Genomic DNA, 25,726 nt, shown 5'->3' with positions numbered 1-25,726 from the left:
GGTAAATTTGGAACATAGAGTAATCTGAGAGGAAATTTAAAAGAATCTAAAAATTAAACCTAAATAAGTTGACAGACATGAGCTCACCATTTACGAGGCAGTTTACCCAACAGGCTTTGGTTATGTCATGTGTCCTGATGGAGAAAAAGGTGTGTGGTCACGTGCTTGCCTCTAGGCTGTGCTGCCTGCCTCCAGCCCTGTTAGTGTCTCTGGTCGTGGTGATGTGCTGGTTCTACCCACCAAATGGACAGTGGTTATGCTGAGGCCTCCACGTACCACATTGAAAAGGCAATCTTAACAATGAAGATGTTGGTAAAATGGGTTGCTTTGGGGTGTTTTGGAAGTTTTTTGGTGGCCTTAGCATACGTCTTAACCTAATTTAAATGTTTCCTTCTCAAACATTTTTACAGATAAACATCTGAATTAGATGTCAGCACTGACCTGGGTGTCACAGAAAGGAGACCAGGTTGTGCTTGTGCACATGTATCTCAGTTTTCTCCAGGGCCAAGTCCTCACCAAATTGTCGTGGCTTGTTGCCTCCCCTGAAGAGGCCAGCCAGGAGAGAACACTCAGAAATAAGTGGTGGGTGGGTTGGAGGAGGCTTTGTGCCCCACCTTCCATGTGTGGATCTAGCTTATTGAAGGCACATCGTTTCTCTGGATGCATGAGGAGGATATTAGTCGAGTGGAAAGAAAAATGTAATTCTTTGCCTTTGTTTTCTTTGTAGGTCATGCAGCTGCCGAAGAGGAGGCCAGGAAAGCCCACCAGCTCTGGCTCTCGGTGGAGGCGCTCAAGTACAGCATGAAGACGGCATCTGCAGAACTGCCCACTGTCCCGCTGGGTAGTGCTGTCGAGGCCATCAAAGCCACCTGTTCTGATAGTGAATTTGCCCAAGCTTTAACCGCGGCGATCCCTCCAGAGTCCCTGACCCGAGGGGTGTACAGTGAAGAGACCCTTAGAGCCCGTTTCTATGCTGTCCAAAAGCTGGCCCGGAGGGTAGCAATGATTGACGAAACCAGAAATAGCTTATACCAATACTTCCTCTCCTACTTGCAGTCCCTGCTCCTATTCCCGCCTCGGCAACTGAAGCCACCCGTGGAGCTCTCCTCTGAGGATATAAACACATTTAAGTTACTGTCATATGCCTCCTATTGCATTGAGCATGGTGACCTGGAGCTGGCGGCCAAGTTTGTCAATCAACTGAAAGGGGAGTCCAGACGAGTGGCGCAGGACTGGCTGAAGGAAGCCCGGATGACGCTAGAAACTAAACAGATAGTGGACATCCTGACAGCATACGCCAGCGCTGTAGGAATAGGAACCACTCGAGTGCAGCAGGAGTAAGGCCTAGAGGTTTTGTCAGAGGAAGTCAACAGTAATACATGAAGGGTTAGCAGCCGGGTCCCAGAATTGTCTCGAAAGGGGCAGGTTACAAATGCTGTTCTAAATGTTAACACCTGTGGCATTTATGTTATTTCCACTTGCTATCATGTCAGTGAACTCCAGGAGTGCTTTCTTTGCAACTTGTGCAACATTTTCTGTTTTTCAGGTTTTACTGATCAGGCTGTGAGCCAATCAAAATGATGTTTGTGATCCCTATTATTGATTTTGCCCCTGGAGCAAACTGAATAAAACAGATGAAAACTGGTAGCTTATCTCTTTTCAAAAAGTATCATTTCTAGCCTGTGTGTATAAAAATTTCTTTGGGAAGCAGCAACAGCAGAGGTAGGAAGTCCTGTGCACTCTCCAAAATGCAAGGGTTCTTGGCGGTAAACTTATTCCTGCTGGTCAAACCCGAGTGATGTAAAAGCCAAAATGCCAAATAAATTTAGAGGTAGATTGTTCTAGTGATTAAAAGGCACTAGAAATTTAGGGTGCCCCCCTAAAATGTATGCACGTTTAATAGCTGATAATTTTGAAAATGAACCATATGTTAATAAACACTGACTTTGTAATTGTTCAAACTATATACATTTTTTGGGGGCATCCTGTAGTACATATCCCAGACTTTTTTGATTGGTACCACAGGAAAGTTGTATTATTTTGGGACCCAACACAGTGTACCACTTAGTATTTGGCTGAGAGAGGCATTTGTAAGTGCCTAAGAACCAAGGGGAAAAGGGCTGAGTCAGCAGAAGCTTCCAGGTAGCCAGGTTCTTGGAGTTGCAAAGCAAGATCAAAAGGCTAATCTGCCCAATCTGTCCTTCCGCTCATTTGCTTTAATGTGTCAAGGAGCTAATGACACAATGCACATGAATGCATAAGCAGCTTACTGAAACCCCCACCCCTTGTCCCTCAATCAGATGTCTTAAACTGACATTCTAGGAGAAAACACGAACCAATGCTTACGTTTCTGAGGACAGGAATGGCTCCTGCCTAGTGAGGATGGTGGAAGGGATCAGACAGGAATACAGTGCAGTGCCATGAATAGCAGTCCTGGAGGGTAAGCATGAGGTGCTCACCTGCGAGAACTCCTGGGGGGGCCTCAGTGCATCTGGGAGCCAGGTGAGCAAAGCAGCCGGCAGGAGAGAATCGCTTGTGAAGGTAAGCACTTCTTCAAGCCTCAAGTTCACGCCAGCTTCCACATTTCAAAGTTATGATGGTAAGAGACAGGTGCTAGAAGTAGAGGCGAGCCTAACTTGATTACAGCAACACACATCATGTCAAGACATTTCAATCCGCTTGTCAGGACAAGCCCATTCATTCATTCACTTTAGAGAGGAACATCAATGATGAAATGGACTGAGCCCACAACCCAGGCATGTGCCCTTGACCAGAATCGAATGTGGGATCCTTTGGTCTGCAGGCAGATGCTCCATTCACCGAGCCAAACTGGTTAGGGCAGGACAAATGCTTTTAGACATTGTGATTACAGCACAGCTTAAGGTGCCTGCAGACAAAACGAGGACGGGAGAGAAATGGGGAGATGGAACACTTGTGCCAGCCCCGTCCTGGGGAAGACTGGCAAAGGCTTATATAACAATGATGGAAACACATACACATGGACATTGGTTATTTATTTACAGCCTTCATTTTCCCAGTTGTGCAGCCTAAACTCTTGCCATTGTCATTTAATCGATTCTAAGATGTACAGTTCCCCTCATATATATATATATATATATCCCTGAAATTGGGATATTATTAACCTAGTAGCAAAAGTGATGTAATTGTAGGCAGACCTCCTTTAGACACCTCTAAGATAAGGTAATACCAGCGTCACAGCATCAGCTGACAGAAGCTCAAGTTCAGAACGGGCAAATGAACCATACCAATGAAGCAGTGTGAGGTCGGCAGGCAGGCCCCAGAGGGGTGCAGAGATGCTGCGATCAGGAGCTATGCACCTCACAATGTGGATCCAAAGAACTGAAAATGGTAGCACTGCTTCTGTTTAAACCATAACCTTAAATGGACGCTTTGGTATCAAATAAGGACTATAACCTTCAAATAGGTTCGTGTTGTAGCAACTGTATTTCAAAGTTCACCAAACCTATATTCTGGTTTATTTCATATCCTGGTTAAATGTTGACATCCCATGCTAGGCCACAGCTTCCTGACTGGCCTACTTTTATTTGCCTCCACTGATGTCACTGTCGCTGTCACTGCTGCTGTCACTATCGCTGTCACAGGCAGGCAGGCGTCCCAGGGCTTCCCTGTAAGGAAATAAACGAGTTACACTGCAGTTCAGTCTTGGGGCCGGGGAATTTTGCTGCTTCGCTAAACGGTATTAACAAAGGAAAAGGGTCCTACAGCCAAATCTACAGGTCCCCCTAACCCGTACAACACTGAAGCTATTGTTAAATCACTTGCACTTTGCAAAGGAGGAAACCAAGAGGGTAGAGAGCTATACACATTTGAATGGGCAGATTCAAATTTGACCATTGGAATGGTCGGCTCCATTCCGCTAATTTTCCCTCATGGGAACAACACAGTAGCCACTTACTTTTGCTCCTGGCTGAGTGCAAAGTCAGCCATCACTCTCTGGGTAAGGCCCTCACAAACAGGCAAGCTGAAGGCACTCGCCAGCTGCACTATCTCAATGGCCTGGGCAGGGCTGTTGGATGCTTTTGCACTGTCCATAAACTCATTCAGCAGCTCGCTTCTGCAAAGCAAAGGCAGGATGTCAACTGAAGGCTAACCACCCCACTCACAGCTGTATGTGCAGAATCTAGCACCTAAGAAAGCACAATCATAAAATCCTCAACTAGAGCTTTGGAGGCAAAGTTGCATGAAGTCTCATGCTAACAGGCCAAAGAGAAAACGAACAGGCTCAGTGTGCACTTCCTAGGGGTCTGGTCAGTGTAGCCCCAGTGCTGTGACCACTGATCACAGGCAATAAACCCGCGCCTGCCTGGAGGGTGAGAGCGACCGTCCATTTGCTTGCCTATCAGCAGAGCACCCAACGGCTGCGGCTGAGGTACAGCTGAGATACGTGAAGAAATTCCAATCGTCCCACGGGAAGAGTTGAGCCCATTTAAGGACATTCCCAGGCAGGCAGGCTGGTTACCTTCAACTTACCGAGGGATCTTATTATGCTTCCTGAACAGCCCCAGCATTTTCCTGTTGGAGAGGAGAAGGGAAAGGCTGAGGGACTGAAGGTAGTCCTGCGATGAGCTGTCCTTCCACCTGCAGGGAGGCTCTGCAGGCGCACATCTGTGAGCTCCATGGCTCTGGCCCTGTCTGTTCACCACTCAGGTGCTTCAAAGGCCTCCTTCCAAACCTCATGTGTGTACCTGACAAGTTTCACAGTTAGTCTGAATGTTGCTGGAGAGAACTGCTGGGGTGTGTCTCTAGGCAGCTAGAAGACAGGGTGCACTAGCGTGTGACCTCGTTCCTCTCTTGCCATCCAGTAAGAGTCCGTGTATTGTAAAGTGACGTATGAAGAGCAGGCTCAGATCGAGGCATGTCTCATGTACGTGCTCGCCACCGCACTGCCACACGCAGGACGGAGGAGAAACACGTACACTCAGCTCCCATAACTCAGCTGAGGTCCGTACCCCTGCGCCAATCATCACAGCCTGATTCATAGCAAGTGTCTCAACCTGCCCGAGGGCACAGATTCGAGCGTCAGTGTCTGGTTAACAGCATCGCAAGTCACGTGTGTGATCTGCGGTCCTAAGACCATGGAGGCAGCAGGCCTTCCCCGGGTTTTCCTGGAGATGGTGAACAGCCATCTGAACTGACAACTGAGTGTTCACATTAAGTTCCTTTCATGTGCCGAAGCAGTGCACACAGTATGCCCCTCACTAACTCTCAGAACTAACATTCACACCCAACCAGGATGACCCCTACATCGGATTCTTCTGCTGACTCCTCCGCAGAAGGTCTCCAAGCACAAGCACTGACATTAGTGTGGCACAGAGCAAAGGCGGGCTCTGGTCAAGGCATGTTTAATACATTCGGGTAAACACCACTGTCCTGAAATCCCAGTCCATTTTAAGCTGGGTGGTGGGTGAGCACCCACAAGTCAAATACTTGAATAAACCAAATGCCCAAAACACTTTCAAAAATACAACCCATTCGTCACTTTACTCTATGGAAGTGGGCAGACAAGTGACTTACTTGCCCAGACAGAAAGGTCATAATGGAAAGAAAATTAGCCCTGTCCTCTCTTTATCACACAGAGTGAGAGGTCTTCTTCCAAAAGTTTGCTTTTCAGTTTTTCTGCAAGTTCCCACAGAAAACCCATTTGACTCCTGATAAAGGATACATCATACAGCCACATCTGAGACTCTCCTGACCAGGGTCAATGTCCTCTGAGATGCAAGTGCAGTGCTGCTGGCTGACACGCGTGGGACTGGACTCACCAGGCGTCCTGGGTCCTCCCGGCCCGGAGGAAGAGGACAGCTGTGCAGTTGAGAGCGCTGGCTGGCCATTGCGGGGCCATCTGCCTGGCATCCTGACTTTCGAAAGTAGACTTGATGTCCGCGGCACAGTCAGCGAACGCCTCCTGGAGCTGGAAGGCTGCACAGTCAGAACTGCTAACTGGTTTGATGAGAACTAAGTTCAAGAGACTCCACAGGACCAAGAACAGTGTCTGAGCAATGAGCAATGCACCCGGCCATTTGAACACATCACATCCGTAGCACACAAGTAACATGGAAAAAATAAAGCGCCGGCCCTGGGATAAGCCAGGGCCTTCGTTCTAGACAGACATTCATTTTCATGCCAGCTGCTACTGCCAGGACAGAAAGAAGCCACTTTCACGTTGCTGGCTCTGGACGACAGGAACAAGAGTGGCTTATAGAAATGGTGTGTAATTCACACCTGGGTGTGGACGCGGGATGCACCACAATGTCAGATGGAGCCAGGGAAGGCACCCCTCCAGGCCCTCGGTGGCAGAGGACAGACTGTTAGCACACACCCAATGCTGACATGACACGGGCACACACCTACCTCTGCTGGCTGCGGATCCCTGGCCATCAGCATCAGAATCTCTTCTTTCAGGTCGCTGCGGAAAGCGTGACCATATTCTTTACTATCTTGAAACAAAAAAAGGAACGCAGCGGGAAGTGATCACCATCATGTATAGCCAGTCCTCTCCGGCGGATCTTTACCTACTGTCAGCTGTCACCCCTACTTTCAGTGGGTAAATTTAAGCTGCGGACACGATCTATTCCAGGTTTATTTCAGGAAAGAAATGCAGAAAACTAGCAGCTGATCTGTGTTAACAATGGATAAAAGAGCAGTGAAAGCCAGCTGCTCCCGGCATAGTGTTACCATAGCAGGCACACTACACTTGAGCTGCACCAGCTCTAAATGGAAAGATCCTGTTTGACAGCATTTGAGAATTGCCAGTGACCTTTTATAATCATCAGTGCAGGCTTATGAAGTAGGAGGGCAGGGCTATAGCCTCAATGTCTCAGACATGGAAACTTGTGGCAGATAAAAACTGACTTCATGATCAGCATCTTCTGCAGCCAGTTCATACACAACCCGCTCTCCGCACCCACAACCCCCTCTTCCCCACACACAGTCAGGGCTGTTTCCTAGAAACTTGAGTATCACTGTCTGCCTAGCAAGCGACCCAGTGATGAAAAGACAGTAGTGAGGGACAGCCCTTGGGGTTTGAAACCTGCACTTACTTTTAGGGTGCGCTACATAATTAGCATGGATTCTAATCTTCCCTTTGTCGTATCACACAACAGGCACATAAAGCCTAGCCTTTTCCTGTCGCTAGGAACTAATTTAGGCCATTTAAAATATATTTTTACTCATGCAATTTGATATGCAACATAAGCAAGTGATCTTGAAATAAAACAACTAATATGTTCAATTTAGTCCAAAATGGAAGTTTCCATCCCTAACAATGTTAACATGTTTGTTAATCAAAGTGCAGGACAAGGACGTGCGACAGGTGTGGACACACAGCTGAACGGACCTTTCCAAACCTGAGGAACCATGTCCAGCCTGTTGGCCACATCCAGTGCTTGGAGCAGATCCATCAGTGTCTGGGAGTGGGGGAAGAAGACCTGGTGAGGAGAAATACACACACATTCAAAAAATATGAAACAGCAAAGGTAACAAAAAAGACATAAAATGACACATGAGAAGAAATCATCTTACGGAAGGTACCAGGTCCTTATACCATTGCAAGGTGACATCAATTTGTTCCATGAGACAAAGCAAATTGAAGAACTTGGAACTGCAATGAAGGAGAAAGTATGTTTAGTCTAAAATCCCTAACAAGAGCAGAACGATTAAATTCCAGCATAGTTGTATGAGAATGTGTGACAAAGAATTTACAATTGACAACTTACAAAAAACTTCAAGTAACATGGGCCCACGCTAAACCAGGAGGTGCTGATGGTGCTGTCCGGCCTTCCCAATGAGTACCTCTTACCCCCACTGGCCCTTTACGACGGCCTCCTCTCATACTCTGAGGCCCATAGGCAGTAGACAGAATCATATTCACTTTAAAGATTCAGTGTGAAGAGTGGATTTGGGCATACAGAGGGCAATCATCACACACCTAGCAACAAGCCAATTCCTTAAGTTCTTGTTTTTATCTGTCTAGAAGAAAATCCATTTAAGAACTCTCATTGTGCCCTGGCCGGGTGGCTCAGTTGGTTGGAGCGTTGTCCCATACACCAAAAGGTTGTGGGTTTGATTCCCAGTTGGGGCACTACGGCAGACAACTGATCGATGTTTCTCTTAGATCGATGTATCCTCGGGTAAGGTTGAAGGAAAAAAAAGACTGATGAAATCTTTAGGGACCTTCACTGCTATAAGTTAAAAAATATAAAATAGGAGGGCATACGGGAAAAAGATATGTGTTTAATGTTACAAAGGAACTAAGTGTGGCAAACCAGCTTTGCCACTGTTTAAACTTCCCAGTGCTCCACCAACATGTGCTGTTGAGAAGGGCCGTGCTGCCTGAAATCAGAGATGTACAGGGAGGGCCACCACCAGCCTTCCACTCGCAGGTTCACCTAAAGGTTGCATGAAGGTGCTCCATCAATGCCAAAGGATGCAGATCAACACACTTACTAATAGAAGTTTCGCCGATGATCGGGTCCAATGAATTTCCGGTTGTCTCCAGTGTTTAAAAGGCCATGTACTTGGTAAGCAAGTTCTAGATCTTTGAGAAAGGAGCACTGAAAATTTGTAGGTAATAAGCATCACTCTTAGAGACTGTTAGCAGCCAAACACCCTCTCATTATATATAAAAAAAGTAGTTACTTGTGGGAACATTTATCCTGATTCAACATATTACTGGTTGACACCAAATGAGATAAAAGAAATTGGGGGAAGGGGATCCCTAAACCAACCCCCAAGTTCTATAAAATTTAAAGCAAAATGATTTTGAGCTAGTAATTGTATCTTTAGAAATCAATCCTATGAAAACACTAGGTCCCACGAGAGACAGATGGGGTGCTCAGTCAGCAACAGTGTACAATACAAGCAAAAACCCATGAAATGACTGTAAACCCAACACAGAAGGAGAGTTAAGTAAACTGGTCCTTCCCTCCTATGAACAAACACAGCACCATGGAAATGTGCCCGTGTGTGCTCTCTGCATACGGAGGAAAACCTGGAAGGACACACTAAACTGTGAAGCAATGCTCCTCAGGGAACAGGACATGCTTTTGATTCTGAAGCTGCCTGAAGTTTTTCCTGTATTCGCAGGATAAAATGAAAACATGATTTAATAACAACCAGCATCAACGTAAGATGTTACCACAGGCAAATATGAAATACTCTAAAATCTTATCTGAATGAAGGTATGAAAAAAGACAAAAAACAAGAATACAATAAACAAAGGGTAGAGATATAGTGTGATTTAGTACAGATTTTAGAAAAAGAAGAGCCAAAGATATCGACAGGCCTAGCAGGTGTGGCTTAACGGCAGAGTGTTGACCCATGAACCAGGAGGTCATGGTTCGATTCTAGTCAAGGGCACATGCCTGGGTTGTGGGCTCCATCCCCAGTAGGGGGCATACAGGAGGCAGCTGGTCAATGATTCTCTCTTATTATTGATGTTTCTATTCCTTTTCCCCTCCCCATTCCTCTCTGAAATGAATAAAAACATTTTTTTAAAAATAGACATCAAGTCAGGAAGCAAAAGAATCAGGTAGAGGCCTCCCCCACCCATGCCAATCACAGATGAATTTAGGGAATGGATTAAAAGAAAAAGTTAAACAACAGTTAAACAACAAATTGTACTTACAACTTTCATGGCTGACTGAAAAAACATATCTGAAAATCAAAATTCAGAAGAGCCTTGGTTATGCTAGATAAAATATATTTTCAAGTCATTCATAAAAATCGTGGCAACAATACCAGCGATGTATAAGATAAACCTGAAGGAATAAACACAAGTGGGGAGGGAGCACACAGCAAAGTGTACACACATTGTGGCTTCCTCTGAACAACCACCCAAACACGACTGAGCTCAATGAAACCCTGTCCCACCAAAAGGCCTCTGATCCCAGTCAGAAAACAAGCTCTTGGACATACCGTCATCCGGGTCCTGTGGCGAGAACTTCTTTCCCGCGATTTCGTTCATGATGTCATAGATCACAAGGGAGGAGCCTTTCGGAGGGTTTTCTGCAGAACAAGAAAGCAAATGGGTTTTTATCATGAGTCCACTTCCTGCACCATCAGTCAAAGCGCAGGACACTGAGCACCAGGTTGGCCGAGGCACCTGCTGCTACAGGAACAAAAGTGCCCACAGAGTGGAACCCTCCATCAGGCCTGGGACAGTCACAGGTCTTTGTCCACGTGCTCCTGACGGAGACATTTCCCTTCTGTCGGTCTCCACTTCAATGAACAATCACAGCTTAATGTTCACTGAGGTGGAGGCAGATGGACACACACACACACCCTCACCAAGAAAACATACTTAGAAAACAAACATGGCTTTTGCGAGTCGTTTTGTGTTCCTTTTAGATATAATCAGGCTGACAAGTCCAAGAAAAAGAAAACTACCATGAATGGATGTGGGCAGATCTTTAAAATCACATGACCTGAGTATTAATAGGTCAGAAAATAATACAGGTGCAATATTCCCAAATATATCACACTCTAACCACATTTCCTTCCTTACCTTATCCACATGCAAGTGATCACAGTTTTAATGACAGCACAGATGTATTTTTTAAATTCCCTCAAGCATGTTTCCATTTACTAGCAAGCTAAGTACTTTACACATTAAGGTGATAATATATTTTCTTATTATTTCTTCATTATTTTAAGCTTTCTCCTGTGGGTCAATTCCTAGAAACTGTTACTGCAGGCAGCCAATTTACACACATAAGACAAACGGGGGAAAAAGAAGACAACCTGACACCCCCCCTTCAAACTACCCCCATGGTCATGGGTGCTGCTTAGGAAGCATCAGTACCACTGACCTTGGTGAGCAACTGGACCAGGGAATGTGTGATGGTACTGAGGAAGGGAGAGGCTCTAGGGTCAGTCCACTACACTGTCACCAAGGTTGAGTGAAATTTTAGAAGATACCTATTTCCAATATAAAGTCAGTTACCCGTTCCCTCCACCCTAAAAGATTATCAAACTTCTTTACAGGTGAGAATGCAGATTTTGTTAAATTACCCCTCTAGCTCTAGCTGGTTTGGCTCAGTGGATAGAGTGTCAGCCTGGGGACTGGAGGGTCCTAGGTTCAATTCCAGTCAAGGGCACATATCTGGGTTGTGGGCTTGATCCCCAGTAGGGGGCGTGCAGGAGGCAGCCAATCAAAGATTCTCATCATTCATGTTTCCATCTCTCTCTCCCTTCCTCTCTGAAATCTAGAATAAAAATATATTCTAAAAAAATTAGCCCTCCAAAATATAGACAATGAAGTTCTTCTGTTTTTATATATAAAATCTATTGCAGGATACGACTAGAATGATAATTTCTGAACTCAGGTTCTTTCTCAAGTTGGGGCAAATGAATAAGAACCAACAGACATAGTGCTTACTATGTGCCCCTAAGCCTGGGACTAGACAATGTGCACAATTCATTTAGTCATTACACCTGATGGTATCACAAAAGGAAGGTATCCAGGGCCTTGAGACAGAGCTGGTAAATGCTGGAGGTGAAATTTCAACTCAGGTGTGCCTTGCTCCAAAGTCCATTCAACAGGCCACAGCTCCCAACAGGGACTGGCTGACCTAAAAGTAAGTGGCATGCCCTAACCGGTTTGGCTCAGTGGATAGAGCATCGGCCTGCAGACTGAAGGGTCTCAGGTTCAATTCCGGTCAAGGGCATGTACCTTGGTTACGGGCACACCCCCTGCTGATCGATGTTTCTCTCTATCCCTCTCCCTTCCTCTCTGTAAAAAATCAATAAAATATATTTTAAAAAAATAAAAAAAAGATTGACCTTTGTCAAGGAAGCTATCACCCACCATGACCCGCTTTTAGACAGACTTTAACATAAAAAAAAAAAAAAAAAAGTAGGTGGCAAATGGAGCCTCAGGAGTCTCCCACAAAGACTTCAAAATATGATCAAGGTTACTGTGGGCAGCACAGTCCCACAGCCTCCTGCAAGGATGGGAATAGTCTGCATCTGTATCACTGGACAAACTAGTCAGCAGTCACACGTGGCTACTGAGCACTAATGCTCAGTAACAATGGAAGGTTAAATCTGATTTAATTTTAATTAAATAGCCACATGTAGCAGTGGCTATTACATTGGAGAGCAAGAGGTACTCCCAACTAAAGTACCTTCTGATCATTTCTAATTACACACCAACACTGTGAGCACATTTAATGACCCCCTCCTTTCCTGCTCGTTTTACATTTCATCACAAAGAAGGATACTTCCTTCAAGAATTTTAGTTCAGACTGTAGATTAATATGTGAATTTTCTATTCTTAATTCACATGCATGAAGAAAGTCTTCAACAATTAACCACATAAACTTAAGTATGATGGATCAATTTTCTCCATAAATTAATGTAACATAATGTCATACATACCATGTTGATAAAACAGCTGAATAATATAGTGATATGTTGCAAGTGAGGGTTCTCCAATTTCAGGTGCATAGAAAAAAAAAAAAGAAATAAGTCAACCAACCACAGCTATCCAAAATATAGCTTACTGAGGTATAATGAACTAAAAACACATTGATGTTGGTATTTAAATAAAAGATGATACATTTCTATTCCTTTGAACAAAGACATTTCCCAGCAAATCTGATTAAGGAAAAGGTGGAGAGGTATCATAAGGATTGATCACTTTTAAAGAGCCCAGACACCTATTACTAAATGTTATACTAATGTGCTTGTGTATTATGATCCTTCACTTAAGAACACTAAAGCAGCTCGCTGGTGTGGCTCAGTGGTTGAGCATCGACCTATGAACCAGGAGATCACAGTTCGATACCTGGTCAGGGCACATGCCCGGGTTGTGAGCTCAATCCCTAGTAGGCACGCAGGAGGCAGCCGATCAATGATTCTCTTTCATCATTGATATTTCTACCTCTCACTCCCTCTCTCAAATCAATAAAAAATAAATAATAAGAAAAAAAGAACACTAAAGCATACCAATGTGAACGGATTCCCAAAACAACCTTCAATAAAATAATTACAGAAAGTGATACAGCACATTAGCACACAGGTGCAAACACCTACTCATGCTAGAAAATGTCCTGGGATTTAAAACTAGCTAACTGTAAGCGAACAATTCTCCCCTAAAAAAGTACCTGAAATACTAAAAGAACGTTGTAGTCTGCTATAAGGAACATGGAGACAATACGGGCACTCCTAACATGTCAATGCATATTACATGCGCCAGGTGGACAGGGAAATCCCTACATATTATGTAAATGGAAAAAAGAACATAGTTTCTTTTTGCTTGTGTGAACCTGAAGCTTCTCGTCAGCACTATCTTGGTCACTAGGACGCATCCTCACCTATTCCGATGGCTTTCATTTCACGTAAGGTCTGCAAGGCTGGCGATTTTCCAAATGCATAAAATCTTCGAAGACATTTCAGAATGGTATTAAAAGTCTGTAGATTTGGTTTCACCTTCTGTGCAACCATTTGTTTCAACAGCTCCTAGTTGAATTAAAAGTATTTTTTTTAAAGCCTGGGTAGATAACTTGTCCAATAAAGAAATATTATATACTAAAAAAGAACTTGGCTCTCTGACTATATCTAAAGCAGGTTACTATATCCCTAATTTAAGAATTACCTATCAATGAGTAGGAACAGTGTCAGTCACCCCACCTCCACCTGATCAAGGTGTCCAACTGTCTTTAGCCCTCTGTCCAGGAAATCTGAGACTCAAGCAAAAAAGTAGACTAAAAATTGGACTGTGCATTTTTCCTTTTGTAAGTGAGTTGTATGGTATAAAACATGTTTCTACTCAATCCAGCAATTTCACTTTTATTAAACTTACTTGATAATAATTTTTCAGATAATATACGTTGTTACTGTAATAAAAAACCTATTACAGGAAATAAATGACTAAAGGAACCTGGTCTTCCTGAATTCTAGCTGTGTGCTCTGGAAAAAGTAACTTCCCTCTCACTGTCAGCCACAGGTGACAGGTAGCAGGGTTGCCGGAAGGCGTGAACAAGGAACCACTCTCTGAGAGTCCAGTGACAACTGCCACGAAGATGCTCAATGAATGCTGTCTCCATCCCACGTATTTCTAGATATTTCAGGCCTATGTAAAGACACAAGGGTTCCTCCTTACCAACATATTATTCCACTTCTCATCAAATTTCTCATTCATCACTGCTGTTGCTTCAATCAATGAATTGAAGGTGTTTACATCGGCTGTAAAAGGAAAAAAAAAATTGGGGGTGAAGATTAACCCTAAATCACTCAATTTAAGGCAAACTGATCATGCATGGGTGGCTCCTGGTTCATTATGACGTGTCCACAAAAGTAGAAAACCACTCTTTCCTGGCTCTCTACTCCTGTTTCAAGCATCAATATCACAGGAAAAGATTAAAAATGACATAATGGATCAAGACCCAAAGATTTTACAGATTCTTGAGAGAAGCAAAGGAGAGAAGAATTTGCCAAACACTGACCATGGAGTCTGTTGTTTAATAATTCGGCATACAAGTTTAGTGCCTGCACAGGAGCTCGGTGCTGGAAGAGAGGAAAAAAAAAATTAAGCTTCATCAAATGCATTCATTCAAGAAATATTTGCATGTCTCCTGGCCTGAGGCTTGGGAACACAGCAGTGAACAACACAGACGAGGCTCTAGATCTCATAAAGCTCATGCTAGTGCAGTGGCTCTTGGCAAGGGGCAGTCTCTTTCCCAGGTCCCATCCCAGCACGGCCTGCAGATGTTCTGAGTTGTCACTAGTGAGGGCGAGGCGAGGATGGACCGTGGCATGCAGTGGAGGCCAGGGAGCAACAAAACACCCTGTGACAATGGATTGGACAGGTCCCACACCTGATAGTCTGGCCCAGCTGTCAATAGTTCTGAGACTGAGGAACCGATTTAGTGGAAATTAAGATAAAAATATAAACACAGCCCTGGCTGGCATGCTCAGTAGTTAGAGCATCAGGCTGCACACGGCAGGGTCATGGATCCAATTCCCAGGCAAGGGCACGTACCTGGGCTGTGGGTTTGTTCCAGCCCCTAACTGGGAGCGTGTGGGAGGCAGCCGATCAATGTGTCTCTCTCACATCAATGTTTCTATCTCTCTTCCCCTCTCTCCCTCCCGCCTTTCTACAGGTGATGATGAACAAGAAATAAACAAATAAAACAAATGTTACCTTCACCATTCCTCGAATCATTGTGCAGTAGGAATGTGCGTTTTTCTCTGGCATTAAGGCAAAGATTCTCTCAGCATTGTTTTTTGCTCTAGGTACAAGAGAGTGCGTGTGAACCAAGGGAGAAAGGAAAAGCACACATCTACCACAATCTATGGAGAATTTACAATGTTCCAGACGCTGTGCAAGCACTTTACGCATATAATTTCAAATAATTCTTGCCACCCAGAGAGAGAGAGAAATGGTTATCATCATTTTGAAAATGAGAAAAACTGAGGTTCAAAGACCTTAAGTTGTCCAAGGTTTTGCAGTTAAATGGCAGAACCAGGACTGAAAAGGAATGTTTATAACTAAGTAATATAAAGTCATGTGCTGCATAATGACATTTTGGTTAGCAACAGACCACACATGACAGTCGTCTTAAAAGATTATAATGGAGCTGAAAACATCCTATCACCTAGAACATCCTAGCATGTGCATTACTCCTGTGTTTGAGGTGGTGCTGGAGTGAACAAGCTACCACGCTGCCAGTGAGGTCAGCACATGCAATCACAGGAGGGGCTGCCCATCGAGGCTCGTGTGAGCAAGTCACCCTTTCGTCCACACAAGGATGAAATCATCTAATTGTAAGTGTTCCCCACTGTCAAGTGGCATATGACTGTACGCTCAAGGTAAAAGGCAACCTGTACAGGGGTCCACAGTGAAGTTTCCCTGTCATCCTTCATCAGATACAATTTCCCCGAGGCAACCACAAACAAGCAGTTTTTCCTGAGTCCTTTCAGTTCATTTTATTGTACATGTACATGTCATGTTCTACCCACTGTATCTACTCTCCTTCCTTAAAAATATAAAAATAAACTAAGCTTTACCTCAATTCTCCCTCTTACAATATGTCTTAGAAATCACAAAGAACCAGGAGTTGAGCCAGGATGGCATTCCAAACTCTTTACTATATAAAATTATTAAAATCTACTGAAGAAATTTAATCAGTGATTCTACTTATCACTTCAAAGGAGATTTTAGACATTAATGGTAGCTTTCCTTCTCTAGACATTCACATAAAATACCGTTCTTTTATTTAAACACTTCTTTTTTTTAAAGAATTTTTTATTGATTTTTAGAGAGAGGGGAAGGGAGAGGAAGAGAGAACCAAGGGAGAAAGGAAAAGCAAACATCTCACAGTGCATCGATGTGAGAGCAGAACCTTGATAGGCTGCCTCCTGCAAGCCCCCTACCGGGGTTCGAGCCTGCAATCTTGGTATGTGCCCTGCCCAGGAATTGAACCGGCAACCCTTTGATGCACAGGATGAGGTTCCAACCAATTGAGCCACATCAGCCACGGCTATTTAGACACTTCTATTCAGTAAATTTAAACTCTCAAATGTTAGTTAAATGTTATTCACCTTTTGTTTGGAAGTACTAAACTACATTCTGGTATATGTGTGTTCTTATGCACACAAAAATACCTTATCTTTCAGAACTGAGGTCTATGTTGTAAGGTACAACCAAGAACTGATGAACTACCAAAGGAACCATACGCGGAGCAAGTTACATGAGTTAAGTGGGGGGGAAACCGAGTGTGGACGTGGTGCTGTTGGTTAGAGGTAAAGATCTTATGAAAATAGATTCACATACACGTGAATGCCACTTGGGACATTTATATTGCCCACTAAGAGGAAACTATATGCTAGAACATTAAAGGATTGTACCTTCTTCAGGGGTGATGGAAACATGCCTCAAAGAAAACTGTAATATAAAATTCCAATGATGTGCAACATACCTCCAAGTAACTCCAAACTGATGGCCAGCCCTTTTCTTAGATTTCTCGGTATTTTCCTCTGTGGCCTCTTCCTGAAATGAACAATCATCAACAAAAATAAAACAAAAGATGACAACAAAAAGCATTCTCCTCGTTAGACTACCCAAAATCAGGAAGGCAAAGGAAACCAGAAAACAAAGGAAATACCGATCCAGCAGAAGGTGAGGAGGAAACCCAGTAAATGTTTATTAAGAAATGTGAATTTATTAAGCATAAATCAGCTCATTTACAGATAAAAAGTAAAGTTGGCCTTTAACACAAGGGACAGCACCCCATGATTGCCCCACAGAGGGAGGCACAGGCCACTGGCCAGAAGGGTGATCAATCGGGGGGTGGGGGGAAGGGTGTTCCATGATTGCTCCAAAGAGGGAGGCCCAGGCCACCGACTGGTGGGCGGGACCTCGGGGCCTACCTCTTTGGGGTAATCCATTCACGGGGATCCCGGACTGCGAGAGGGTGCAGGCTGGGCTGAGGGACACCCCCAACCCGGAGTGCACAAATTTCGTGCACCCAGCCTCTAGTTCTGTACATAAATAATCCATATTTAGTGGATAAAAATTGGAAAAGACACCCCAAAACACTCATGAGTCCCATCATCCCAAAACATTTAATTTGATTTTTTCCTCATGCATATGAAAACTTTTTAATAAAAATGGAATATGCATTGTTATTTAGCCTACTTTCCCACTTATGCTCTGTACCCCCAGCAGAGGATGCCCACTCCTGTAGGAATTTTTGAGGGGGCTGTGAGTAAGGGGTCTTTCCCTGTCTGCCACACCGTCACTGTAAGTGATAATATAAGGGTTTGCAAACATTTTTGGTCAAAGCTTTGCCTGCATGTGGTAGGCAAGGTCAAAATATTTTGAAAGGAAGGGTTAAAATAATTGTTTAAATCTCTCCCTTCCTCCACATCACTTTTTATTAAAGCTACTGTACCTCACCACAGTTCAGAACAAATCTCTACTACCCTAACACATAACACAAGAACCACCTTATACTGAGGAGTTCCTACCAAAAGAAACTTAGAAAATTATTGCCAAAAGCCATTACCAACTCTTCTGATTTTTCCTTTTGTTGGAAATTATAGTAAGCGGAGGGCTCTTGGTCACCATAGTAACACAGTAAATCCAAGAGACTATTAGTTGTTTCCAAAGATACAGTAGTTCCTGTGGGCAGAAGAGAAAAAGATAAAGAAATCCTGAAACATCACAGAACTAAAGCCCATTAGATTAAAAATTTGAACTTTTTCTACAAGCTGTGGCTTTCTTGGCCATATTTTAGTATCATCCTCCACGTTAACAATGGATACACTTCACATCAACTTGAACACCTGGGATTATTCAGACAAGGACATAATTCCTACTAATCATATGGTTTGACAAAAAGATTAAGATACAAGATGAAATTGGACCCTGTACTCACTTGTTTTATGTACTCACATCCCCAGAGAAACTATCTCCTGGTTTTTAACTACCACTTCCCAACGGAACACTCTAAATTGTTGCCACTTGGTTTGGAACCATTCATTTGGATCCAGGCCCTCACTGGATATTTGCCCAGAAATACTAGCATCAATTCTCTACCTATGCTACATCACAAGTGCATAAAACTAACAAAGCTGCAACTCTCTCACCTATAATTTTAAAGTGAAGCTAAAGCAGAACTTGAAATATTATTTACTAAACCATTAAAAATATAAACAGTGTCACCAAGCAGCAATGCCCTCAAGTAGCACAGTAAGCCCTGTAGCTTTTACTCACAACTACTGGGGTCGTACAGCTGTTGCTGGGGGGGGCGGGCTTTCATTGCACTTAGTCACCTGCTTGCAAGAGCTGATCAAACATGTCCACCGAAGCTTTGACTTTTCTGAGCTTGATTCGCTCCTTTAGGGCAGCTTCACTTACATCTTCAAGCTGAGGTTCAAAGCACTCAGGCATCAAACACTAGGAAAACAAGATACTGAAATTACTACAAACAGGGCCGGTGAAAGGACAACGGAGTAGGACAACATTCTTATTACCAACACACCAAAGTAAAATGTCACTATTCCAATTCACATTTCATGCACCAAATAGTATTTATCACTTTAACATGGATGTCTTTGCAGGGAATACAACTTTAAAAAATTATTAAAAAATCCTCTTCAGTCCAGGAAACAAGACTATTTAGCTGTCCACTAGCTGGGGAAGAAATATTTAAAAGCACCCCAACATAAATATCTAATTCATATCCAAAGAATTCTACTTGAACTAAATTTTCCAACAAGCTGAACTTATTATTTTCTCTGCTAAGCCATCCTATCTCCTTTCCTCCCAACCCTTTTAAAAAATGTAGGTGTTGCTATTGATTTCAGAAAGGAATTGAGAGGGAGAGAGAGAAACATCAATGATGAGAGAGATCAGTGATTGGCTACCCCCTGCACCCCCCCTACAGGGAATGGAGCCTGCAACCCAGCCATGTGCCCTGACTGGAAATCGAATCCAGATCTCTCCATGGGACGATGCTCAATCCACTGAGCCACCACAGCCAGGCCTTTCCTCCCAGTCTTGGTTAAGTGTCAAAGTACAGAAACCTTTCACCCTTGATGCTTTCTTTTAAGCTTTTAATATCACCAGGGCATGCTGATTTTTACCTCACTCAGTAACTTATCCAAATACTTATTGAATGCCAACTACTTTTCACCAGATATTGGGGATATAGAAATGAAAGTCATTCTCTACCCTCAAGGTGCTCACAAACTAATGGAGAAAGCAAATCCTATGTAATAAAAGCCTAATACGCTAAATGTCCGGTCATCCGTTCAACCAATCAAAGCATATGCTAATGATATGCTAAGGCAGCTCAACTGCTCACTATGACGTGCACCGACCACTAGGGGGCAGTCTACCAGTCTCTATGACATACACTGATCACCAGGGGGCAGATGCTCTGACCAGTAGGTTAGCTTGCTGCTGGGGTCTAGCCAATCGGGACTGAGTGAGACGGGCCAGACATGCCCTGGAGCCCTTCTGCGGTCCCTCCCTAGCTGGCCAACCTCCCACATCCCTCCCTGGTCCCGATCACGCACCAGTGGGATCCCTCAGCATGGCCTGCGCCCTCTCAAAATCCAGGACCCCTCGGGGGATGTCGGAGAGTTGGTTTTGGCCTGATGGTGGAATGACCGGTCGCTATGATGTGCACTGACCATGGGACAGATGCTCAATGTAGGAGCTGCCCCCTGGTGGTCAGTGTGCTCTCAGGGAGAGTGCTGCTCAGCCAGAACCTGGGCATGGGCTGGTGAGCACAGCGGCGGTGGCGGGAGCCTCTCCCACCTCCGTGGCAGCACTAAGGATGTCTGACTACCGGCTTAGGCCCGCTCCCCATGAGAAGTGGGCCTAAGCCAGCAGTCGAACATCCCCCGAGGGCTCCTGGACTGCGAGAGGGTGCAGGCCGGGCTGAGGGACCCTTCCCACAAGTGCACGATTTTCGTGTACTGGGCCTCTAGTAAGGAAATAATTATGACACAGTGTGAATGGTAAACAACTTAAGAGATCTCAGGGGGTGTGAGCGTGCTGCCTGCCACAGAGGCAAGGGACCATGGAAGGCTTCAAGCAAAAGTGATTGAAGCACAGAAGGGTAACTGTTAGTCAAAAATACAAAAGGGAAAGGGTGGGCCAACAAATGATCAGTCCATAGCTGCCAGCATCTTAGTCTAGGATTTCAGCCTTTTCCCTACACAACCACATTGGCTTCCTAATCTGTCTCTAACAGCGCGGCTTGAGAAGCAGGAGGGCTCTGTTTGGGTATGCGTGTTTTGAGAAGCAGGGAGACGTGAAAGGGAATGCTTCTGGACATGATGAATCTGAGGTTACAGTTCTACTAAAAAACACAGGAGGGCAGAGGCACATTTTTGCTCACCACTGTACTGACAGCACTAAGCACAATGTCTAACATACAGCAGACAGGTACTGCACAAATACTCACTCTTCATGACTATAGAACAAAGAGGTAGTTGGAAATACAATCTGGAGTTCAACGTAGAGGGATCTAGGCCCGATATACAAGAATGCCAAATAAAGTATAAGGCTTGAAGCAAGAAGGGTGCAGACAAAAACAGAATATGACTGAGCATGGAAACCAAAGAAAGACAGCAATGCTTAAGGAGTGGATGGAAAAGTGACGGAAGGAAACGGAAAACGAACAATCACATAGGTAAAGATCAGAAGCCAAATTGGGAAAATAAAAAGAAGAGCAAATACATATAGGTTTAAAAGAAAAGTTAGTATTGCCTGGCTGGTGTGGCTCAGTGGTTGAGCATTGACCCATGAACCAAGAGGGCACATACCCAGGTTATAGGCTAATCCCAGTAGGAGGTGTGTAGGAGGCAGCCAATCAATGATTCTTTCTCATCATTGAAGTTTCTCTCTCTCCCTTTCCCTTCCTTTCTGAAATCAATAAAATATATAAAAAGTTGCCCTGACCGGTTTGGCTCAGTGGATAGAGCATCGGCCTGTGGACTGGAGGGTCCCGGGTTCGATTCCGGTCAAGGGCATGTACCTTGGTTGCGGGCACATCCCCAGTGGGGAGTGTGCAGGAGGCAGCTGATCGATGTTTCTCTCTCATCGATGTTTCTAACTCTCTGTCCCTATCCCTTCCTCTCTGTAAAAAATCAATAAAATATATTAAAAAAAAAAAAAAAAAAAAGTTAGTATTCTGAGCACAAATAACTATACATTAAAAGACCCCCCCCCCCCCCCCCCCCCATATACTGAGGGCATTCAAATGGTTCCTCAAATATTAGCCATAGAGCTTGGTTAAATTTATATTTATATAGTATTATCTGAAAATTGCAATTACCTCTCCTTACCGGTATGTGAGGTTCAGCTATGTCTTTCTGAAAATATTTGGGATGTGAATTAATAATAAACTTTGCTGCATTCTCCCCAGACTTCTTTGCCAATAAAAACGAACGCTATATAAAGAAAAAAACAACTCAGATATAAATTGGTATTTACATGCAATTTAGATTCAAGAGATCAAAGTCACATCCTTGGTAAGACTTATTATTCTCCCCCTTAAAAAGGAATGCATCAATACACAGAATCCCAATTAGAAGTTACATTACACAATACACATCCACCTCTGCTGAGTGTGACATGACCTCATGTCATGTCTTATATACATACTGAGGCACATAAAAACAATGCATTCAACTGAGTGAATTGCTCCAGAGTGAAAGGGCCTAAATATTACCCTGCCCCAACCAGCTAATCTCTAAAACTTTTTTAATGAAGTAGTAAAGGATTCAAAAAGTTTACCAATTTAGGTTTTTACAACTAAGTTAAATTATATATGCACTCTTGTAGTACCCAAACCAGCAAGAAAGAACATGATACTCGAAAAACCACACGGAAGTAAGTACTCACCGATTCCACAGAGGAGGTTGGTATGAGGTAAGGGTCATCTTGAAATGCGTAAGGGACAGCTGTGGTATCCTGTGGAGAAGAGACAGAAAGCTCTTTAGCTACATTTTTATGAAGAGGACCTGACCTGGTGAGTTTCACTGATGACCAAAAATAAAATAAATTTCAATTGTACATGTAAAACAGTGCAGTAATATGTATGTGATTTGTACCTGTACGTGTGTGTGTGCCTGTGTGTGTGTAGAGAGAGAGAGAGAGAAATGAACTAATGGTCTCTCAGCTCTACAAGACATGGTTCTAGTTAAACACAATTAAAGCAAACAATTCTTCAAACCCCCACAACTGCTTAAGATCCGAGTCTGCTTTCAAAAGGGAGTATTGTTGTTTTAAACTCTATGTAAAGATCCTCTAAACCAGTGGTTCTCAACCTTCTGGCCTTTAAATACAGTTCCTCATGTTGTGACCCAACCATAAAATTATTTTCGTTGCGACTTCATAACCGTAATGTTGCTACTGTTATGAATCGTAATGTAAATATCTGATATGCAGGATGGTCTTAGGTGACCCCTGTGAAAGGGTCGTTCGACTGCCAAAGGGGTCGCGACCCACAGGTTGAGAACCGCTGCTTCTAAACTAACTAGTTGGGGCACCGGTTTCCCACATGAGTTGTTTCCTTCAAAGCAAGGTCACTACCCAAAGTCCCGCCTCTAAATGGAGGGTCCTACTAGGCCCTCTCGGGTGGTGGAACCGCCTTAAGGAGGATCAGTAGTCACACAGATATAGTGACAAAAGAAAGGACTTAATTACTTTAGACATTTCCCACAGTTGGAATGAAAACTGTAGTTTCCAGCTCATGAAATATACATTCAATCAGAAAGTTCCATTTGTGAGGCGTTTACCAAGGTTTCAGTTTCTCTACCAGAATGCCTGCTCTATTCTTGAACTGTCAACAGAATTCAACAGAGCAATTACTGAAAATCCACTGAGATAGTTGTAGTAAGAACAAAATAGCTAGCATTTATGGAGCATTTCCTTTGTATTAGGCACTGCCCTAAACCCTTTCACATATATTAATTTATTTCCCACCAAAAACTTGAGGTTTGGTGCTATAGTTAATCCTCATTTTATAGATAAGGGAACAGAAGCATCAAGAGATAAAGCAACTTTGTGATAAAGATCACAAGCTAGTTGCTCTGGCTTCAGGACCCACATTCATGATCACGTTTCCAGCATGGCAGGTACTGTTGTTCAGCTGGTACAGTTCACTTGCATTATAGCAACACACCCACCCATTCCCCAGGTACATGCATTTCAACCAGCTCTTCAGAGCATCAGGTTTAACAATCACCGGTACAGCATAAAAACACTAAGTTTGGAGACAAAAGACATGAAACTATGTCAAGGCTTTAACATCCCAACCAGCCGAGTCAGAAAATGTAAAAGCTATTATATTCCTCTTTGTTACATGAAGAGATTAGATTAGTTTCTAAGAGACTTTCTAGATCCATAACGGTTTACTCGTGAATAACAAGAGGTGTGAACATTAAATGTGATATTAGCAGAGTTAGACACAGAAACCTGAAAGTCCTACTTACCCTGTTTACTGTGGATGCAAGAGCCTGCAGAACGGCCACTTTATCCCTAAGAATGAGAACCATAAGTTAATCCTCACCAGGGTTTTCACACTCACAAAATGAACAAGTGATTCTCCTCTCAGAATGAGCTGGTCAATAACCAAGTTCAGGTCTCACTAAAGCCAGTTCTTACATCTCAAGATCACTAGAGTAACAAGAGAAAGCTGTCTAGTTCTTTTGCCTAAAGGTGATTAGTACTATGCTTTGCCTACCTTCTGTACCTAGCTACCCTAAAACCATCACCCAGGGCTAGGGACTTCCACCCTCATCTCATAAAACTCTATCTATCCTGATCTATCTCCTCCCCTCCGATGCACATTCACTGTAGCTTTCTGGACTGCTCTTGCCTTCATTATCTAAATTGGTGGCTCTTAAATCAGCTATATATGAGAATAAATCACATGCTGTTCTCGAAACCTACTGAGTCAGAACCTCCAAGTTCCATGGAGAACTGTGACATGCATTACTACTGAATTCCCAGGTGGTTCGGACGCACCCTTCTAATTTAGAATGAATGTCTCAACTATCTAACCTTTATAAGGATGTCAGGCCACTGTCCACTGCACCTATGGGTACAGACCTCTACTCAACTACTGGAAAAGAAGATTTCATCAGAATAACTGACAAGATAATTTGGTTTGAAACATTTTACGACTTCTGTTAGATTTTATGTGCTTCATTTCCAAAGGGGAAAAAAAGAGTAAAATTTAATAAACCAAAAATATTTTTCTAAAAAAACTAAGCAATAATAGAAGTCATCTGAAAACGAAAGTACAGGAAATTTTATATTACATCAAGGCATGTAGATATATAATATCCATTGGGTTTTTTAAAAATACATTTTTAAAAGTCACATTTATGTAATTTCAGCAAAAGACAAAGATATTCTTTCACCTTTGAGCATTCCCTAACAAAATTTGCACATTTCAGTCTTATAACAGAGCAGTCTTCATAACATACTAAATAAATAACATACTTCATGACATTCAGACTACTCACTAGTTCTCTCTCTCTTTTTAAAATGTTTTTATTGATTTCAGAGGAGAGGGAGATAGAAACATCAACAATGAGAGAGAATCATTGATTGGCTGCATCCTGCACCCCTACTAGGGATCAAGCCCAAGAAACCTGGGCATTGAGCCTGAAACCCAGGCATGTACCCTGACTTGAAATCAAACCGTGACCTCCTGGTTCATAGGTCAACTCTCAACCACTGAGCAACACCTGCTGGGCTAGTTCTCTTTTTTAAAGGGTTATTTTAAACAATCTCAATGAATACATTATCCTTAAAAAATAAGTTAGAACATTACAGATTATGCTAAAGTGTATGGTATCACCTTGTAACCCTTTCCTACTCCACTCGAGTTTGTTGTTAGTATTTCTAGAACTTTTTACAGTACTTTTACATACACCTATCACCATAAAAACATATATTGTGATTTTGTATATATGCTTTCTAAGTTTGACTGTATTATACATTTTACTACATAGAAATCTAATTTCTTTAAATGTTACACTGTAGCCCAGCCTACGTGGCTCAGTGGTTGAGCATGGACCTATGAATCAGGAGGTCACAGGTTCGATTCCCTGTCAGGGCACAAGCCCGTGTTGCGGGCTCAACCCCAGTAGGGGGCGTGTGGGAGGCAATCAATGACTCTCATCATTGATGTTTCTATCTCTCTCCCTCCCT

General features: G+C 43.3%; 2 protein-coding genes and 1 non-coding gene across 10 annotated transcripts in view; 1 reads left to right on the top strand and 2 right to left on the bottom strand.

The window, feature by feature from the left end:
- The window catches only part of IMMT (inner membrane mitochondrial protein), a 51,760-nt gene extending 50,108 nt beyond the window's left edge, over positions 1–1,652 (top strand). For all 7 annotated transcript variants that reach the window (XM_070429633.1, XM_070429632.1, XM_070429631.1 and 4 more), the window contains one exon: positions 728–1,652. In XM_070429633.1, coding sequence (XP_070285734.1) covers positions 728–1,341 — 614 coding nt within the window. In that variant the 3' untranslated portion in view covers positions 1,342–1,652. The remainder of the gene's footprint in view (positions 1–727) is intronic.
- A 1,347-nt stretch (positions 1,653–2,999) lies between these two features.
- PTCD3 (pentatricopeptide repeat domain 3) overlaps positions 3,000–25,726 on the bottom strand; it is a 28,451-nt gene continuing 5,724 nt past the window's right edge. The window contains exons 4-24 of one of the 2 annotated variants that reach the window (XM_070429642.1): positions 23,998–24,043; positions 22,406–22,474; positions 21,847–21,951; positions 18,820–18,943; positions 18,051–18,166; positions 16,962–17,032; positions 15,185–15,272; positions 14,487–14,547; positions 14,144–14,226; positions 13,356–13,500; positions 12,418–12,468; positions 9,955–10,044; positions 9,665–9,693; positions 8,485–8,591; positions 7,561–7,639; positions 7,376–7,466; positions 6,391–6,476; positions 5,802–5,950; positions 4,513–4,554; positions 3,938–4,096; positions 3,000–3,647 (exon numbers count right to left, since the gene is read on the bottom strand). In XM_070429642.1, coding sequence (XP_070285743.1) covers positions 3,563–3,647; positions 3,938–4,096; positions 4,513–4,554; positions 5,802–5,950; positions 6,391–6,476; positions 7,376–7,466; positions 7,561–7,639; positions 8,485–8,591; positions 9,665–9,693; positions 9,955–10,044; positions 12,418–12,468; positions 13,356–13,500; positions 14,144–14,226; positions 14,487–14,547; positions 15,185–15,272; positions 16,962–17,032; positions 18,051–18,166; positions 18,820–18,943; positions 21,847–21,951; positions 22,406–22,474; positions 23,998–24,043 — 1,876 coding nt within the window. In that variant the 3' untranslated portion in view covers positions 3,000–3,562. Of the gene's footprint in view, positions 3,648–3,937; positions 4,097–4,512; positions 4,555–5,801; positions 5,951–6,390; positions 6,477–7,375; positions 7,467–7,560; positions 7,640–8,484; positions 8,592–9,664; positions 9,694–9,954; positions 10,045–12,417; positions 12,479–13,355; positions 13,501–14,143; positions 14,227–14,486; positions 14,548–15,184; positions 15,273–16,961; positions 17,033–18,050; positions 18,167–18,819; positions 18,944–21,846; positions 21,952–22,405; positions 22,475–23,997; positions 24,044–25,726 lie in introns of both variants that reach the window. The other variant, XM_070429641.1, reaches the window with a different exon arrangement.
- LOC139020262 (small nucleolar RNA SNORD94) lies at positions 4,881–5,015 on the bottom strand. The gene has a single exon (XR_011473268.1). It is a non-coding gene; the product is annotated as a small nucleolar RNA SNORD94 (small nucleolar RNA).

The sequence above is a fragment of the Myotis yumanensis genome, unplaced genomic scaffold, assembly GCF_028538775.1.
Source record: "Myotis yumanensis isolate MYYU_CA2020_CCGP unplaced genomic scaffold, mMyoYum1.0.hap1 SCAF_11, whole genome shotgun sequence".
Lineage (NCBI taxonomy): Eukaryota > Metazoa > Chordata > Mammalia > Chiroptera > Vespertilionidae > Myotis > Myotis yumanensis.
The sequence above is the reverse complement of the archived record's forward strand: the minus strand, read 5'-3'. Positions and strand labels throughout refer to the sequence as shown.